Source organism: Canis lupus, chromosome 15 (assembly GCF_048164855.1).
Source record: "Canis lupus baileyi chromosome 15, mCanLup2.hap1, whole genome shotgun sequence".
NCBI lineage: Eukaryota > Metazoa > Chordata > Mammalia > Carnivora > Canidae > Canis > Canis lupus.
In genome coordinates this window covers 34694102-34711199 of record NC_132852.1, presented here as the reverse complement: position 1 = coordinate 34711199, position 17098 = coordinate 34694102, and the positions used below count along the sequence as shown (strand labels likewise).

The 17098-nt window shown below is 52.0% G+C and overlaps 1 protein-coding gene across 12 annotated transcripts in view; it reads left to right on the top strand.

The window, feature by feature from the left end:
- Nucleotides 1-16458, top strand: part of FGFR1 (fibroblast growth factor receptor 1) — a 50886-nt gene extending 34428 nt beyond the window's left edge. For 5 of the 12 annotated variants that reach the window (XM_072776487.1, XM_072776479.1, XM_072776481.1 and 2 more), the window contains 15 exons: nt 270-359; nt 631-803; nt 3775-3898; nt 4614-4804; nt 6763-6907; nt 8851-9054; nt 10091-10235; nt 10427-10548; nt 10999-11109; nt 11631-11821; nt 12855-12977; nt 13193-13263; nt 13784-13921; nt 14057-14162; nt 14266-16458. In XM_072776487.1, the coding sequence (XP_072632588.1) occupies nt 270-359; nt 631-803; nt 3775-3898; nt 4614-4804; nt 6763-6907; nt 8851-9054; nt 10091-10235; nt 10427-10548; nt 10999-11109; nt 11631-11821; nt 12855-12977; nt 13193-13263; nt 13784-13921; nt 14057-14162; nt 14266-14442 (2111 nt within the window). In that variant the 3' untranslated portion in view covers nt 14443-16458. Of the gene's footprint in view, nt 1-269; nt 360-630; nt 804-3774; nt 3899-4613; nt 4805-6762; nt 6908-8850; nt 9055-10089; nt 10236-10426; nt 10549-10998; nt 11110-11630; nt 11822-12854; nt 12978-13192; nt 13264-13783; nt 13922-14056; nt 14163-14265 lie in introns of all 12 variants that reach the window. The other 7 variants (XM_072776488.1, XM_072776483.1, XM_072776489.1 and 4 more) reach the window with 3 other exon arrangements.
- Nucleotides 16459-17098: the final 640 nt, after the last annotated feature.

Below are 17098 nucleotides of genomic sequence, written 5' to 3'. Positions count from 1 at the left end.
GGACCAAAAGGGGCACTGCATTGGGATGGGGAAGGCAGGGGACAGGCACAGAGTATGCAGTTCTTAAATAAACCATTTCAGTCCCACAGAGAGACTGTCACTAAGGGCAGAAGGGGACGGGGGGGTCCAGTATGGGGATGAGCATCTGCATTCATCTGTAACAGGACTGGCCTTATGCTTACGGCTGACTGTGGGTGTCGATGGCAATCTAGGAATAGGAAGCCCACTGCCCCGGAAGGGATCTCATTGCCCCCTTCTCCTTCCCATAGATGCTCTCCCCTCCTCAGAGGACGACGATGATGATGATGACTCCTCTTCAGAGGAGAAAGAGACAGATAACACCAAACCAAACCGTATGCGTGAGACACTGTTTCCTACCTTACTGCCCTTGGGGGCCTGGTGTTGGGTGTGAGTGGGAAGGGTGAGGCTCAGATGATTGTTTGGAGACAGGGAGGAGAGGGCACATGAGGTCATGATGCTTAGCCGTGGGATCGCTGGGGTGCCCTGAGTAGAGCAGGCATTGTTCACAGGTGTGGGGCAGGGAGGCGGGGCACCTCCAGGTCCTGGCCTGGCCCCTGCTCCTGAGCCTTACTGGTTCCCTGCCTGTCTCTCTTGGCTTTCCCTGGGCAGCCGTGGCTCCGTACTGGACATCCCCAGAAAAGATGGAAAAGAAATTGCACGCGGTGCCGGCTGCCAAGACCGTGAAGTTCAAATGCCCTTCCAGTGGGACTCCCAACCCCACGCTGCGCTGGTTGAAAAATGGCAAAGAATTCAAACCTGACCACAGGATTGGAGGCTATAAGGTATGTGTGTGTGTATGTATGTGAAAGTGAGTATAAGAGGAAGGGGAGAAGCTACTTAGAAATTCCTTATTATATGTTGTTAATTGTTTGAAGTAATACTTTCTAACTATAAAAGCAATGCGCTTTAGAGACGCCTGGCTGGCTCAGGGGTTGAGCATCTGCCTTTGGCTCAGGTTGTGATCCTGGGGTCTTGGGATGGAGTCCTATGTTGGGGTCCCTACGAGGAGCCTGCTTCTCCCTCTGCCTGTGTCTCTGCCTTTCTCTTTGTGTCTCTCATGATTAAATAAATAAAATCTTTAAAAAAAATAAAATTAAAAAACGCAGTGTGCTTTAGAAAAATTTCAAATACAAAAAAACTGCAAATAAAATATTCAGGTCTTTTCAGTCTTGGAGCACCTGGGTGGCTGTCAGTTGAGCGTCTAGCTCTTTCTGCTCAGGTCGTGAGATCAGGCCCCTCGTTGGGCTCTGCACTGGGCATGGAGCCTGCTTAACAATTCTCTCTTTCTCCCTCTGCCCTCCCACCTCACATGTTCATACATTCTCTCTTAAGAAAAAGAGTCTTTTTTTCTGTGTATGTGGTTCTTATGTAATCACATTAATGTATATAATTTATCACTTGTTAACATAACATGAGTCTTTTGCCATGTGCTTGAGATAATTTTTCATGACTATATAGTATTTCATTATTAAAATGTTTCGTTTAATGACCTGTTTTGTGATATTTGCCATTTTCTGGTTTTTGACTATTACTAATACTATTGTGGCAAATATCTTTTTTTTTTTTTTTAAGATTTATTTATTTATTCATGAGAGACACAGACTGAGGGCGGGGGGTGGGCAGAGACACAGGCATAGGGAGAAGCAGGCTCCTCACAGGGAGCCCGATGTGGGACTCGATCCCGGATCCCAGAATCATGACCTGAGCTGAAGGCAGGCACCCAACCGCTAAGCCACCCACGCGTCCCTGTGGCGAATATCTTTGAACACAAATCTATGCTGGTGATTTTAAATGTTCTTCTCCCAGGACAGGTGGCTTGAAGCGAAGTTACTAGACCAAAGCATAAGCATTTTTTAAAGCACCTTCCCCTTTTTAAAGATTTTTCCTTTATTTCAGAGAGAGAGCAGAACGAGTGAGAACATGCATGGTGGGGGAGGGGAGAGGGAGAGAGAGGAGCACACTGCCCTCTGAGCCCCACGCTCAGCTCCATCCCAGGACCCCAGGATTATGACCTGAGCTGAAGGCAGATGCTTAATCAACAGAGCCACCCAGGCGCCCCTTTTTTTAGGCCCTTAATACATAGTTCCCGTTACCTTTCTCTCTCCTGGTAAGTAGGTAATTTTACTCATTCATTTATTTTTTTATTACATGAACCTTTTTTTTTTAAGATTTTATTTATTAATTCATGAGAGACACAGAGAGAGGCAGAGACACCAGCAAAGGAAGAAGCAGGCTCCACACAGGGAGCCTGGGTCTCCAGGATCAGGCCCTAGGCTGAAGGCAGTGCTAAACCGCTGAGCCACCGGGCTGGCCACATGAACATTTCTTGAACACGTCTTCCCAGAAAGCGTACTGGGCAGTAGAGTTCCAAGTACATCAGGAAGATGTAATATTTTTTGTGATACTTGCTTTGATGGAGGATGATGTAATGAGCTGGGGTGTGATTTTATTTTTTTAATTTTATTGTGGTAACAGTTCCTTTCCCAAAAAGAAAATTAATTCATCTTCCCATGGCTCGAGTATGAGGATGACAAGCTCACCATACCTGAGCCAACAACTCTCATAGATGACAGAAGTAACTCACTCTTCTCTTGTTCATTGTTCTACTTACTAACAGGTTTCAAATTTTCATGTTAATAAGCAACTTCTGTTTCCGGCCATGTGAATTGTCTGCGTCCTTTGCCCATCTGTGTTTCTAGCAAGAACTTCTTCATCCTAATCCTTTCTTTAAACTCTGATCATTCTGCTATCCCATCTCACCTAGCTGCTCTTTTCCCATTAATCTGGTATAAGGAAAGCAGAGATCAGGGCACATGGCTGGCTCAGCTGGTAGAGCGTGCAACTCTGTGGTCACAGGGCTCTGAGTTCAAGCCCCAGGTTGGGTGTAGAGCTTGCTTAAAAGAATAAAATCTTTAGAAAGAAAAGAAAAGCAGAGATCAGGAAAAATAGGGAAACATTATAAATTAACTGATCAAACACTTGCTGTATGCAAGGCACTGCCATGAGTGGTACAAAGCAGTGTTCTTTCCCACAAAGAACTTCCAGTCTAATAGGATGGCAGGCATCGTTGAACCTTGTCATAAAAAGCAGGCCTGGGTGGCTCAGTGGTTGAGTGTCTTGCCTTTGGCTCAGGCTGTGATCCTGGAGTCTCCGGATCGAGTCCCACATCGAGCTCCCTGCACATGGAGACTGCTTCTCCCTCTGCCTATGTCTGTGCCTCTCTCTCTCTCTGTGTCTCTCATCAATAAATAAATAAAATCTTAAAAAAAAAAAAAAAAAGGCTGGCCATGATCTGTACATCAACAGGGGCACAGAGGGACAGTGAGAGCCATTCTGACCCAGGGTTGGGCCAGAGGAAATGGTTTTTAAAAGAAGAGGTCAGGGGTAGACAGAGCTGAAGTCTTCCCAGGGAGCTTTTGCAACTCAGGATGTGAACACGCAAATAGGGAGAAGCCCCGGTGTATTTGGGAGAATGGAGGAGTCACATAGGTCAGATCGCAGATGGCCCTCGCTGTGGCAGGCAGACCTCCAGAGTGCTTTATCCCCATCTGCCAGTCTGCCTGATGCGTTCTTGCAGTGAACATGGACCAGGGTGGCAGTCTCTGCCCAGTCCTGGCTCCCGTGCCATGCAGGCCATGTGCTCTGGGCTGGGATTGGAGGGTGAGTGCCACAGGGCACCCATGCTTCTGCATGGCTCTGGCTTCCATTTAACTTCAGACCCTCATTGGAGCTCTCTGGCATGTTTCCCCTCAGGTCCGTTACGCCACCTGGAGCATCATAATGGACTCCGTGGTGCCTTCTGATAAGGGCAACTACACCTGCATTGTGGAGAACGAATATGGCAGCATTAACCACACCTACCAGCTCGATGTCGTGGGTGAGAAGGCAGTGCAACAGGGTTAAAGGAGCTTAGAGCAAAGAGAGCAGGACTTAGAGCAAAGAAAACAGCCACAGGATCCAGGTTTCCTTAGGGGTCGAGTCAGGCTGGCAGGGGCATTTAATGGGACTGTCACCTGAAGCAGGTCTCGTGTCTGTTTTGTGCATTTAGTTAAGAGGATTGGACGCTATTAGGACTCATGAAATGTGAAAGGTGCTGTGCCAGTCTCCTGCAAGGGGTGACTGGAGAGGGCATCACATACAGCATCCTGGTGGCTACTGCTCTCTGGATGCCAGCAGCCTGCTGGGCACATTACACCCCTGCAGTTCTCATGGGCTCTGCAAAGCCAGCACTGTTCTTTCTACTCTGCAGAAGAGCGGACTAAGGCAATGACTCTGTGATTTTAGTTAGGGAGGTCTGGGGGGTGTGACTGAGGTTATAGGGGTCTCCATTAAGGTAGGAGAGACTTCTGGTGCCCATGAAAATGGATGCATTGCCTTGCGGAGGAAGTCCCTCAGAGCTTGGGACCTTTTCCCCTCCGCTCAGGGTCGAGGGGCCAGGGCTCAGCAGAGACTGGAAATGCTCTGCCCACTGGAAAAGCTGAGGGGGGAGCACTCTTCTCTTTGGTGGTCTTTGGTATGCCCTCTGTCAGCATCCCAGCCTGGAGCAGGTGATGACAGGGCCTGACAAGCCTCTCCTCTCTCTTCCTACACAGAGCGGTCCCCTCACCGGCCCATCCTGCAGGCGGGGCTGCCTGCCAACAAGACAGTGGCCCTGGGCAGCAATGTGGAGTTCATGTGTAAGGTGTACAGTGACCCACAGCCGCATATCCAGTGGCTCAAGCACATCGAGGTGAATGGGAGTAAGATTGGTCCCGACAACCTGCCTTATGTCCAGATCTTGAAGGTAATCTTGGCACCTGTCTCCATGGGCTGGGTGCTGGGAAGGAGACCTGAACCTCCCTGGGCCCAACTAGCTGTGGTCAGGCTCAGTGCCAGCAACTGGGACACATCCCTTACCCTTCAGACACCTGTTCATTTGAAATAGGGACCTAACCACATTCCCCAGAGCCAGTGACAGGCCACAGAGTGGGAGTGCAGTGGAAACAGAGGGCTGGGCGTGGGGTGGGCATTGCCAGTTTCTAAAGAGCTTTGAGGGGGACTTTGTTCAGGCTTTGGGGCCAGCTACTCGGGGAAGGCATTTGGACTCATGACTTTCCATCGCCCGGTTCCAAAGCCTTTCCAGCAAATGTTTCCCAGATTCTGCCCTATTTTCCCCAGTCATGTCCTTTCTGGCAGACAAGTGGATGAATGATAAGGGCACGACTCTTTAGGTAGAGTTGGAAAAGCAGATGCTGCAGGTAAATCCTAAACAGCGTCAGGAGTAATGGCCTCTTCTTCCTTTTTCCTCTCACTCCTAGACTTCCCTTGTCCCCTGAATGCCTCACTAATCCAGGGAAGGTAATTGCCTAATTCCCCAGGGACCTTGCAATAAGAAGTCAGCAGAGGCTGGGAACGTGTTTAACTCCTGGCCAAAGTTAGGCCACCCCCCACCCCCCCACCCCCCTGCTTGGCTGTCCCGGGGTTTTACTGGCCATCCCTTCTCTTCACTGTGGTGCTGAAACTGCTGTGTAGAAAATGAGGCCATGGCCTGGGCCCTTGCCACCGGCTCCCTTCAAAATCCTGGCCCTGGACCCAGAGGAGGGGGTCTGACACAGCGTTCAACTGGGAGCCGCGATTTTCCTGTTACATTCATTTTTCGATCAGATCACTTTGGGCCTTTGAAGGCCACTTGTTTGATCCTAGTAAAAAGGGAAAGATGACAGATCTCACAGGTGTTTCCCTTGCCTTAGCGCCCTGGGCCTGCCTTCACATCGCGTGGGAGCAAAGCATGGCCACGTGTGAGCATTTGCCCCCCTGACTGGCTTGTCGTTGGTTTATTCTAGCATTCGGGGATTAATAGCTCGGATGCGGAGGTGCTGACCTTATTCAATGTGACAGAGGCCCAGAGCGGGGAGTATGTGTGTAAGGTTTCCAATTATATTGGTGAAGCTAACCAGTCTGCGTGGCTCACTGTCACCAGACCTGTGGCAAAAGGTAATGGGGAGCTGGACGGGGCCCTGTGCTGGGAGTTCGATTCAAGCCCCACGCTGCTGGGGCAGATGGGGAAGCCAGCACCCACCTCTCCCTGTTACTCTGCTGTATTTTCTAGAGCCCAGAGCCATGGAAAAATACCCGGCCTGGGAGGCTGCTTTGGTTTGGTACCTTGTTGGTGTCTGCTCCCTCTGTGCCTCCCTTGTGTGTGCCCCTTGGCTGTGTGTGTACTCGTGGGGACCATCTGGCTGCGTGCTGAATGACACTGTGACACTGCAGGCCGAGGTTTGAATGGCAGGAGAGGAGAAGGGGCCAAGAGTCCCCTGGCAAACCCAGCAGGCCGTGTGCACACATGTGTGCATGTTTGTGCGTGTACGCGTGTCCACAACACCCTTCCACCCCTTCTGTGTGTGCCCTCTGACTTCGTCTACCTGAAACCAAACAGCCCCCCGCCGCCGGGCCCCATTTCTCCATGCTGCCCGCCGCCCGCCCGCATGCTTGGACGGGCCCGGGGCTGCCAGCATCTGGTGAAGGGTCGTAACCAGCCAGCAGCGTCTCAGGTCTGCAGAGCCCCCCCTCAGGGTCTCACTGTCTTTCCTCTAACAGGTCTCACTGCCTGGTGGTTTTTGTGTGTTCCTTGTTGCAAAGGAGACGCTGGGGAGCATTTCTTCCTCCGGTTTCTCCCCCTTCTCTTCCTCCCTCCGTCCCTCCGTGTCTTTTAGAGGTCTCACGTCCCGTGCTTGTCCATTTTGCTTCCGTTGTCTCTTCTAGACTGCCGGAGTTAATACCACCGACAAAGAGATGGAAGTGCTTCACTTAAGGAATGTCTCCTTTGAGGACGCGGGGGAGTATACGTGCTTGGCGGGTAACTCTATCGGACTCTCCCATCACTCTGCATGGTTGACCGTTTTGGAAGGTATACACTGCACTTCTCCTCTCGATGTCCTGCCCTCGCCATGGGCACGGGGGGAGCATGCATCGTGGGGCCGGGGGAAACACAGAGCCAGGACAGGTAGAGCAATGGGCTCCAGGGGCCTGTGGGTGGCCCTGGCAATTTGTCTGAGCTTGAGTGTCGAATCCTCTCAGCTCTCGCGGGAGCTGTCCTCATTCTGCAGGAGCACGGAGGCCTATCCCCTATGTACCTGCATCTGGATCTCCCCCTTAGCCCATGCGATGCATGCATGGAATCTGGGGTTAACCTGCAGCCGGGCTCTCCTGCAGGGCAGGCTCCTTCCCTCCTTGGGTCCAGCAGCCTTCCCTAACTTGTCTGATCCTTTTTTGTGGGTCCCAGAGATCTTGAGAGGCTGGACATGTTCTGTAGAGAGGGCACTTTTTGCTTGTAAGGAACAGTGCTAGCCCATCCTCTGATCTCAGAAGAGAGATTCACCCAGAAGAGTGAGCTGGTGTCTTATTCAAGTAAGGCCTGGCTTGGGAGGCCACATGGGACTCAGTGGTGCCCATTTATCATCTCTGGCTCCTAAGAGTGAAGGTCTATGAGTTGGGTCAGGAAGGAAGGAGCCTGCAGCCTGCTGAGGTGGTGGGTTGTTCATCATTGCTTGTGAGCGTCCTGCAATGGGTCTGGGCGCTGTGCTCCTCCTATTGCTGCTGATACACTGACCTCTTCCTCTCTCTTCCTCTGCCCTGCCTGACCCACGGGATCTGAGAACAACCCTGCTTGAGGCAGAGAAGCGTTCTGTTTTTACCCTGTCACTGTCTTTGTCCTGTGTGTGCTCCCACGTGGTTGTCTTCATGTGTCCCCACCAGAGAGAGAGAAAAACAGAAACACTTCCTCTTGTTATTAGCTCTGCTGTCTCCTTGTCAGGCTGGGGACTGCGTTGGGTTCCATCTTGGGCCACACCTTGCACCTCTCTCGGCAGGGGGGTGGGGTGTGGTCCCCTGGCTGGCTGGCTGGCTGGCTGGCTGGTGTCTTTGGGAGAAAGCCATGCAAGGAAGAGGGGCATTCACACTGGTGGGGATGGAGCCTTTGGGAAGCCTCCCAGCTTCTCATGAGCAAGGGATGGGTAGATTGAGTTGGATGGGCTTCTGTGGAACCAGGCTAGATTCCAAATGGAAGGTGGAGGACAAGGATAAGACAATGCCTCCTCCCCCAATTTCCTTAATCAGTTTTAGGAGTAAGGGCCTGAGTAGAATTCTCAAGTGCAACGGAGCTTTATGTTCTCATCTCAAGCAGTCCAGACATGATTGGAAATGAAGTTAGTTTTGCCTGTGGCGTAGCTAGGTGCAAATATTTACATGTCTGACCCGACCCACATGGCATAGGCAGGAAGTGAGATATCATCAGGATGCAGACTGGGTTCCCTCCCTCTCCTCCTTGTCTTCGTTATGTGTCACAATATGCCAGGCGCTGCAGCATGTGGAAATGAGCACGGTGCCAGTCTGGCCCTCAGGGGTGCTCACGGGCTGTCAAGGACCAAGGACTCATAAGTGGGTCATCTGTCCCATGTGATAGGTGAATACACTCAGTGCTGGGACTCTGTGGAGAAGGCCCAGGTTTCCATGAGGAGACTGAGCAAGCCCTGATGGGTACCTGATACCCATGGATCCCAGTAGGCCAGCTGGGAGGGCTCCTGAGTAAGGAGCCCTCCGCCTGAGCAAGGTGGGCTCCTGAATGAGTGAGCATGGACCCCAGGTAGTGGTATAGTTCTAGTCCATTCCTCTTGGTGGATTTGAGTCAGGATCAGGAAGACTCAAAGGTTTGGTGCCAGAGCTCGGTCCCAGCTGGGACCTAACTTGGTTCCTGTCTGCCCTGAAAATTCTCAGAGGACAGGAGATGGGGGTGGTTTTTCTTATAAAGCTGGGCCCCCAGAGCCTGCTAACACCCTGTCCACACTGACTCAGCCCTGGAAGAGAGGCCAGCAGCGATGACCTCGCCCCTATACCTGGAGATCATCATCTACTGCACAGGGGCCTTCCTCATCTCCTGCATGGTGGGCTCTGTCATCATCTACAAGATGAAGAGTGGCACCAAAAAGAGCGACTTCCACAGCCAAATGGCTGTGCACAAGCTGGCCAAGAGCATCCCTCTGCGCAGACAGGTAACAGAAAGTAGATAGGGGGTCTGCACACTCTGCACCACCTTCTCTCCCTGGGCCCCCAGGGCTCCTCCAGGACCATTGAATGCCCTGTCCTCTCCTCTGTGCCCAACCAGCTTGGCTTTCTAGCTTCTGGGCCAGGGGCGGTGGAATGTCCTAAGTGCTCCCAAGGTGGGTTCCAAGCTATGCTTGCCCATGAATTCAGTCTGCCCATCGTACCCCAACTGCAGGCCCCCTATTCACCTGGCACATGGATCAGGAGAAGGCCCTAGACAGGCCTGATGTGCAACTCATCCTGTACTTTTGAACAGTCCTCGAGGGCCAGTTAGAGGTACAAAGATGGAGAAGAGGACCTGAGTCAGGTGCCAGGAGGCCTCTCCCTCTTCAGGATGCCACCCTCCTCTCATCCAAGGAAATGGAACAGAGGGTGAAGGCGTGTGAAAGGAGGGGACATTCATTCAGAGCTGTGCTAATTCTGGAGGGTGCTTTGGGAGTTAGGAATCCATAATCCAGGGCGCCTGGGTGGTTCAGTAAGTTAAACCTCTGCCTTCACTTCAGGTCATGATCCCAGAGTCCTGGGATCAAGCCCCATGTCAGGCTCCCTGCTCAGCGAGGAGTACTGCTTCTCCCTCTGCCCCCCTGCTGGTGCTCTCATTTGCTCGCTCTCCCAAATAAATACAATCTTAAATAAAAGGGGGTGGGGGGATCCATAATCTGAGGCAGAGTTTTCACAAAGAATGGAAACAAGGATAGAGTTGTGATTGCGATGATAGGTTATATGTCGGTCTGGAAGAGCAAGATTTGGTCTGCTTGTGTTAAAGGTAAGTGAAAAGCTAGCTGATGGCAAAAATAAGTCAGCTTTAGAACTTAGGTCTTCAGACTTCTTGTGGTCTTCCTGCCACTCTGTACTGGAGAGAGAACATCAGATAACAGATGCATACCTCTGCCATTGGTGGAAAGCCCTGACTAGGAATGGCAGGACTCTGCTGCTGCTCAACCCCCAACCCCATCCTCGTTAGAAGGGTGACCCCACACTTCCCTGCAGGTGTCGGCCGATTCTAGTGCATCCATGAACTCTGGGGTTCTGCTGGTTCGGCCCTCACGTCTCTCCTCAAGTGGAACACCCATGCTGGCTGGGGTCTCTGAATATGAGCTTCCCGAAGACCCTCGCTGGGAACTGCCTCGAGACAGGTGATACTTTGTCAGCCTCTGAGGAAGTCTGTCCTCCCACCCCCCGAAGGTGTTACCAGATGCATTCAGAAATAACAATTGATGCTTTCTGCTCTCAATTGGATAGAATATGGAGGGGTGGAGATGGGATGTCCTCTTAAGGTTGAAACTGTATCAGCCCCAACTCACACCACCTTTTTTTTCCCCAAAAGGCTGGTTTTAGGCAAACCCCTGGGAGAGGGCTGCTTTGGGCAGGTGGTATTGGCAGAAGCCATTGGGCTGGACAAGGACAAACCCAACCGTGTGACCAAAGTGGCCGTGAAGATGTTGAAGTGTAAGTGATGTTTCTCCCTTGCAAAAACGATCCCTTCCTTTCCCAAGCAAACTCTGGGCCTTGGGCCATGTAGAACATTCTCTCCGGTGCCCTGGCACTGTCCACACCCGCTACATGGCTGGCTTAGCCTTGCCTGGGAAGGGCATTCTTACCCATCTCACTTTGTCCCTTGGCATCAATCTGGGCTGTGGTGCAGTCAGGTGTTTATTCCAGATCCCATCGTTAGCTGCTTTTTCTCATCCTGTCCTCCACCCTGCACATGAGCACCTATTGCCAGTAGCTCACATAAGGGGGAAGGGACTGTCGATTTGGGTGTGAAATGGGGAGGAGAGAAGCAAGTCCGGGAGAACAGGGCCTTCTCCAGCATACATGCCATCCCCTCCCCCTTTGCTTCCCTCCTTGGCCTCCCTTCCAAGTAAATGAGTCTTGTGTTCTGGTTTGTGTGTAAAGCGGATGCTACAGAGAAAGACCTGTCAGACCTGATCTCAGAAATGGAGATGATGAAGATGATCGGAAAGCACAAGAACATCATCAACCTGCTGGGGGCGTGCACGCAGGACGGTAGGCACCAAGCAAGGCCTGCTCTCCCACCCGGGCTGGCCTACAGTCTCAGCTGAGAACCTGGGCCTCCCACTCAGATAGCAGTGCCTGCCGGGGCAGTGTGATAAGCAGTGACCAGGCATCTCAGCTACGCTTAGGGAAGGAAGAAGGAAGGTAAGAGGAGAGGCCAGTTTAGCAGTAGTTAGCGTCTGAGCTGATGCCCATGGACGCCCATCGGAGAATACAAGTACATAGATTCATACAATGTAGGGGGGGAGAACCACGTGTGATCTAAATTAGGGTTCTTCCTCCTGCCCGCCCCCCCTCTCCCCCCCGAGCTTTTCTTGGGAATTTCCTGGAGTATTCTGGGAAGAATCATTTCCTTGGCTTTCTGGGGATGAACTACCCAGGCTCCCTAAAGGTGGTTAGGATTGGGGAACAAACACGTGGTGTATGGTTGGGGGTGGGGCTTCCTCAGGGTAAGGCTGGCCCGGGGCACCTGCCCACCCGCCCTGATGGCCCTTCTTTCCTCACACTCCCAGGTCCCTTGTATGTCATCGTGGAGTATGCTTCCAAAGGCAACTTACGGGAGTACCTGCAGGCCCGGAGGCCTCCTGGGCTGGAGTACTGTTACAATCCCAGCCACAACCCAGAGGAGCAGCTCTCCTCCAAGGACCTGGTATCCTGCGCCTATCAGGTGGCCCGAGGCATGGAATATCTCGCCTCAAAGAAGGTATGGTACCTGAAGGTTCCCTTGGGTGAAGTTGGGGTGGGAATTGAGCCTTCCTTGTCCTCCAAGGTATGACTTTGAATCTGGGCTATAGACGTCTGTAGCACCACCTGCTTGTGCTGTCTTAGGTTTTCAGGGACATCAGTCAGGATAGCTGGTGTAGGTAGCCTTGTGGCCTTCGGATCCAACTGGTTAAGGTTTTTTGTTTGTTTGTTTTGTTTTGTTTTTTTTACACTGGATAAGATTCTAATCTGTGCATTGCCACTTTCTGTCTGTGCCTAGGCAGCTACTTACACATCTCTAAACTAAAGAATAGGGGCTCCTGGGTGGCTCAATTAACCATCTGCCTTCAGCCCAGGGGCATGATCCCGGGGTCCTGGGATCGAGCCCCTCTTTGGGCTCAGAGCTCAGTGGGGAACCTGTTTGTCTTTCTCCCTCTGCTCCTCCCCACTGCTTATGCTTGAGTTCTCTCTCTCTCAAATAAATAAATAATAAATAAATAAATAAATAAATAAATAAATAAATAAATAAATAAAAAAAAAAAAAAAAAATCTTTAAGAGGAAGAAAGAATGACAAGTCCTGTGTTGTGGGTTGGTTATGGAGTGCAATGACATCGTGTGTGACGGCATCAAGTACGGTTTTGGTGCTCAGTAAACGGACGCTTTGCCTGCGCCCCAGCCCACTGTGGATGTACTGCAGCTGGGGAACTGGGGTATAAGAGCACACATTGCACAGACTGGACAGAAGCATCTGGGTTCAGCCTCCCTGGGTGCAGATCCAGAGCTTAGAGTTGGGAGGAGCGGCACAGGAGACCCAGGCTGAGGGTTTGCTAATGTGATTGAGGTGCCTGGAGCTGGAAGTGTTGGGATGGCTGGCTTTGAAGTGGAAGCGAGGGACCTCCTAGCCTCGACCTAGGTCGAGGGATAGTGGTGTGGGCAGGGGGAAGGCCCGATGGTGGGTGGCAGCATCAGTGCTGGGGCAGAGGCTGATAGAGTCTGGGCACCAGCACAGAGGGACAGCCTTCTCTCTCCACAGTGCATACACCGAGACCTGGCTGCCAGGAATGTGCTGGTGACGGAGGACAACGTGATGAAGATCGCAGACTTTGGCCTTGCAAGGGACATTCACCACATCGACTACTATAAAAAGACAACCAACGTAAGTGCTGAGGCCAGACCTGGGCGCGGGTCCTTCTCCTGGGACTCTGTCCATTAGGCACTCTCCCCTTTCAATCCCCAGGCTGAGACCCAGCTCAGGTGCCTTGCTTGATGGGATGAACTGAGCACGCGTTCTCCTCCCCACGTCCTGTCCTATGTGTGCCCCTGCTTGGTACCACATTGCACAGTCCCTCACCTCCCTCATGCCACTTGCAGGGCCGGCTGCCTGTGAAGTGGATGGCACCTGAGGCCTTGTTTGACCGGATCTACACCCACCAGAGTGACGTGTGAGTTTGAAAGAAGCAATGAGGGGTGCCTGGGTGGCTCAGTAGTTGAGCCTCTGCCTTTGGCTCAGGTCATGATCCCGGGGTCCTGGGATTGAGTCCTGCATCGGGCTCCCAATAGGGAGCCTATTTCTCCCTCTGCCTGTGTCTCTGCCTCTCTCTGTGTGTGTGTCTCTCATGAATAAATAAATAAAATCTTAAAAAAAAAAAAAAAAAAAAGCAGCAGCAGCAGCAATGATCAGAGATCCTTGGTAAAGAGAATTCCAGCACAGTAGAGTCCTGCAGTCCCCTCTGGCTTGATATGGGGGTCTCCTTCCATCATGAGGAGAACAAAACATTGTTATGTGTCCATGTGCTTTGTTGGCTCAGTGGAGGCTGAAAGGGCAGTGTGTTCTCCAGCACTGGCTCTGGGGGAGGGGAAGGGAGGGGAGGGAGGGTGTGCTCAGGGAAAGATGGGAAGGATTCGAGGCTGGCCTAGTTCTGTGCCCATAAGACCCAGTGGCTCTGTGCTGCTCATCCACAGCTGGTCTTTTGGGGTGCTCCTTTGGGAAATCTTCACTCTGGGAGGCTCCCCGTATCCTGGTGTGCCTGTGGAGGAGCTTTTCAAGCTGCTGAAGGAGGGTCATCGAATGGACAAGCCCAGTAACTGCACCAATGAGCTGTAAGCATGGGCAGACCCCTGAGGTCCCGAGCCAGGCCCTGGGGGAGGAGTGGAGGCAGAAGGGGGCTTAGCTAGAGAAAGCAGCCCTTCCTAGTCGTTCCTCAGCACGAGCCCGTGTCTGTCCTCCTGTCCCAGGTACATGATGATGCGGGATTGCTGGCATGCAGTGCCCTCTCAGAGACCTACCTTCAAGCAGCTGGTGGAAGACCTGGATCGCATCGTGGCCTTGACCTCCAACCAGGTGAGGCTGTCCTATCCTAGGCCTTCAGTTAGGTGCAGCCCTGTGAGTGAGCACTGCCTCAGGGGGCAGGGTGCCGGATCTTGTGTCATCTCTCCTTGCACAGGAGTACCTGGACCTGTCAGTGCCCCTGGACCAATACTCTCCAAGCTTCCCTGACACCCGAAGCTCCACCTGCTCCTCGGGGGAGGATTCCGTCTTCTCTCATGAGCCGTTGCCTGAGGAGCCGTGTCTGCCCCGACACCCAGCCCAGCTTGCCAATGGCGGACTCAAACGACGCTGACTAGCACCCCCGTCCCTCCTGCCCAGACCCCCTCATCAGCTGTCACCCTCACCCCCCACCCCTCCCTCCCTGTGGGACTCACGGCCTTCCCCTCTGCCCCTTTCCTGCTGGCAGGAGCCAGCTACCTACCTGAGGCCTTCACCCCATGGAGTTCACCTCTCCGTCCTCCTCCTCTCAACCTGCTTGTGAGAGAGAAGAGCAGAGAGGCAGGTACTTGCTCATGGCCACTTCGTTCCCTCCCACGTGTTGGACCAAGACCCCTCCCGCCACCTGGCTCCGCCCAGAGGGCTAGGGAGTGGGAGCCAAGCCAAGCAGGCACTCAAGCGAGAGCTGAGCTTTCCTGCATTGGTTTTGTCTGCTTCCAGTAACCTGTAAGCCTGAGTTCTGATGGCAAGGGGCCTCGTCCTCAGGGCCAAAGCAGTAGCGAGGGGAGGCCAGTGCTTCCAGGCCTCGGCTGACGGGCCTCGGCTGAAGGCAACCTCTGCTCCAGATAGATGGTGCCAGTGGCTTATTAATTCCGATACTAATTTGCTTTGCTGACCAAATACCTGGTACCAGAGGGTGGGGAGGCAGAGGCAGGGAGCAGTGTCGTGGCCCTGGGGCCCAGCCCCAAATGGGGGGCATTGTACATAGCTATGAAGAAAACACAAAGTGTATAAATCTGAGTATATATTTACATGTCTTTTTAAAAGGGTCGTTACCAGAGATTTACCCCTTGGGTAAGATGCTCCTGGTGGCTGGGAGGCATCAGTTGCTATATATTAAAAACAAAGAAAAAAGAAAAAAAAAAGGAAAATGTTTTTAAAAAGGTCATATATTTTTTGCTACTTTTGCTGTTTTATTTTTTTAAATTATGTTCTAAACCTATTTTCAGTTTAGGTCCCTCAATAAAAATTGCTGCTGCTTCATTTTTATATGGGCTGTGTGACAAGGGAGAGGATGTCAGCTGAGAAGGAAAAAGCCCGGTGGTCCCCTGGAGCCGTTTCTGTCCAGAGGGCGCCCTGGCTCCCTGCAGTGCCCTCCTAACCTCTTCCCCTTAGGTCCTGACACCAAGACCTCCAGGACAAATCTCCTACCACTCTGATGCTTTTTTGGGAAGGTGGGAAAGGACGTCTGTGTAGGGGGCAGGAACCTCCTGTCAGTGCCCTGGAGGCACTGGGCCCAGAGCCAAGGCCCCAGGCCCTCAACCACAGAGTGTTTCCTCAGAGAAGACGGGTGGGTGTGGGTGGGGCTGGAGGGTCAGGAGGGGTGCTGGGGGCCTACCTGGGAATAGCCGAGGGGGGAGAGCTAAAGTGATTTAAGGGGAAAGCTAAGGATCACGGGACCAAGGGCCTGAGGAAACTCAAATCCAGAGTTCCGTCTAGCCCTTTACGTGGGTGTGGTTTTGTCTGTGCTTCTGTGTGAGGAAAAACTTGTCACCTAAAAACTTGTCATCAGTTTGACATTCGTTCAGCTTCATGTTTCTCGGCTTACTCTGGTCACGATTCCCACAGCCACCCCCCACTTCACACACACACCCCCATTCTATCTGTATCTGTGACCAGACTTCATGTGTTGGAAGTATCGCAGATCTTGGCTTCCTGTAGTCCTTCCTGTACAAACTCCACCCCATCCCCCAGGAAAAGGGGGAAAAATTCTCTGAATGTTTGCGTTTTGGCTGCTTGGAAATGTGCTTTCTCTGCCCCCTGCTGGTGATCCCTGCGCTCTGCACGAGGATCTCTGCTCCTCAGACCTCAGCGCGGACCCTGCTAGAACCCTGCCCCGCCCCTAGAGCTGACTCACTTCTGCGGGATTACGCTAAATACAAAAGAGCGCGATCCGCTTGCATTTCCTTTCTGAGCTAGCTAGCTATTTGGGGCAGCTGCAGTGTTGGCCACTGTTGTAAGTTCTCTTTTATCCTTGTGTCTCTCTGTAAATATGCGTCTGTCAACATATTACAGTTTGTGTTTAAAGAAGGCATAATTTGGTGAACAGAGCCAAGAACTGAATTTCTGCTCTTAAAATCATTTGCTTTGAGACCTTAGAGTGGTGTCTTTTCCTTGTAAAACCCTAATGATGATTTCTGCCTTGGCCCTCTCTTGAAGCGATGTCACGGGCATGGATGAAGGATCTTTAAAGGGCTTTAAGCGCCTGCGGGAAAGATGCCGGAGAAATACAAGGCACTGTTGTTATAACCGTGATGTCCTTGCTGTTACTACTCAAATCACCCACAAATTTCCCAAGAGACTGAGCTGGCTGTCAAATAAAAGATAGTAAAATTGACCTGAGAGAAAAATGAAATGGCCATTTTACTTAGATAACTAGATTGGGTCTCCTGAGGAAAGGAATCCAGTTTATCTAATGAAGACGTCATGCTGTCAAAGGCACTGAATCTGTCTGGTTTCCGGAGGGTTAAAAGATGAGGGTCTGGCATCATCACAGCATTAATCAATACCGCCTTTCTACCTTTTCTAATTGCCACAAACTGGGGATCCTCAGTCCCTTGGCACCACTAATGTACTGTATTGATCCTCAAGAAAGCCTGAGCCTCAGATGAAGCAAGGAATCTGTCTTGAGACAGTGGAGCCGCTGTGCCTGTCAGCCACCACCGGGAGGAGCCAGCAGGCCACAGTCCCTGTTACCGGCAGGGCAGGTGCCCATCTGCTTCCAGGCTCCA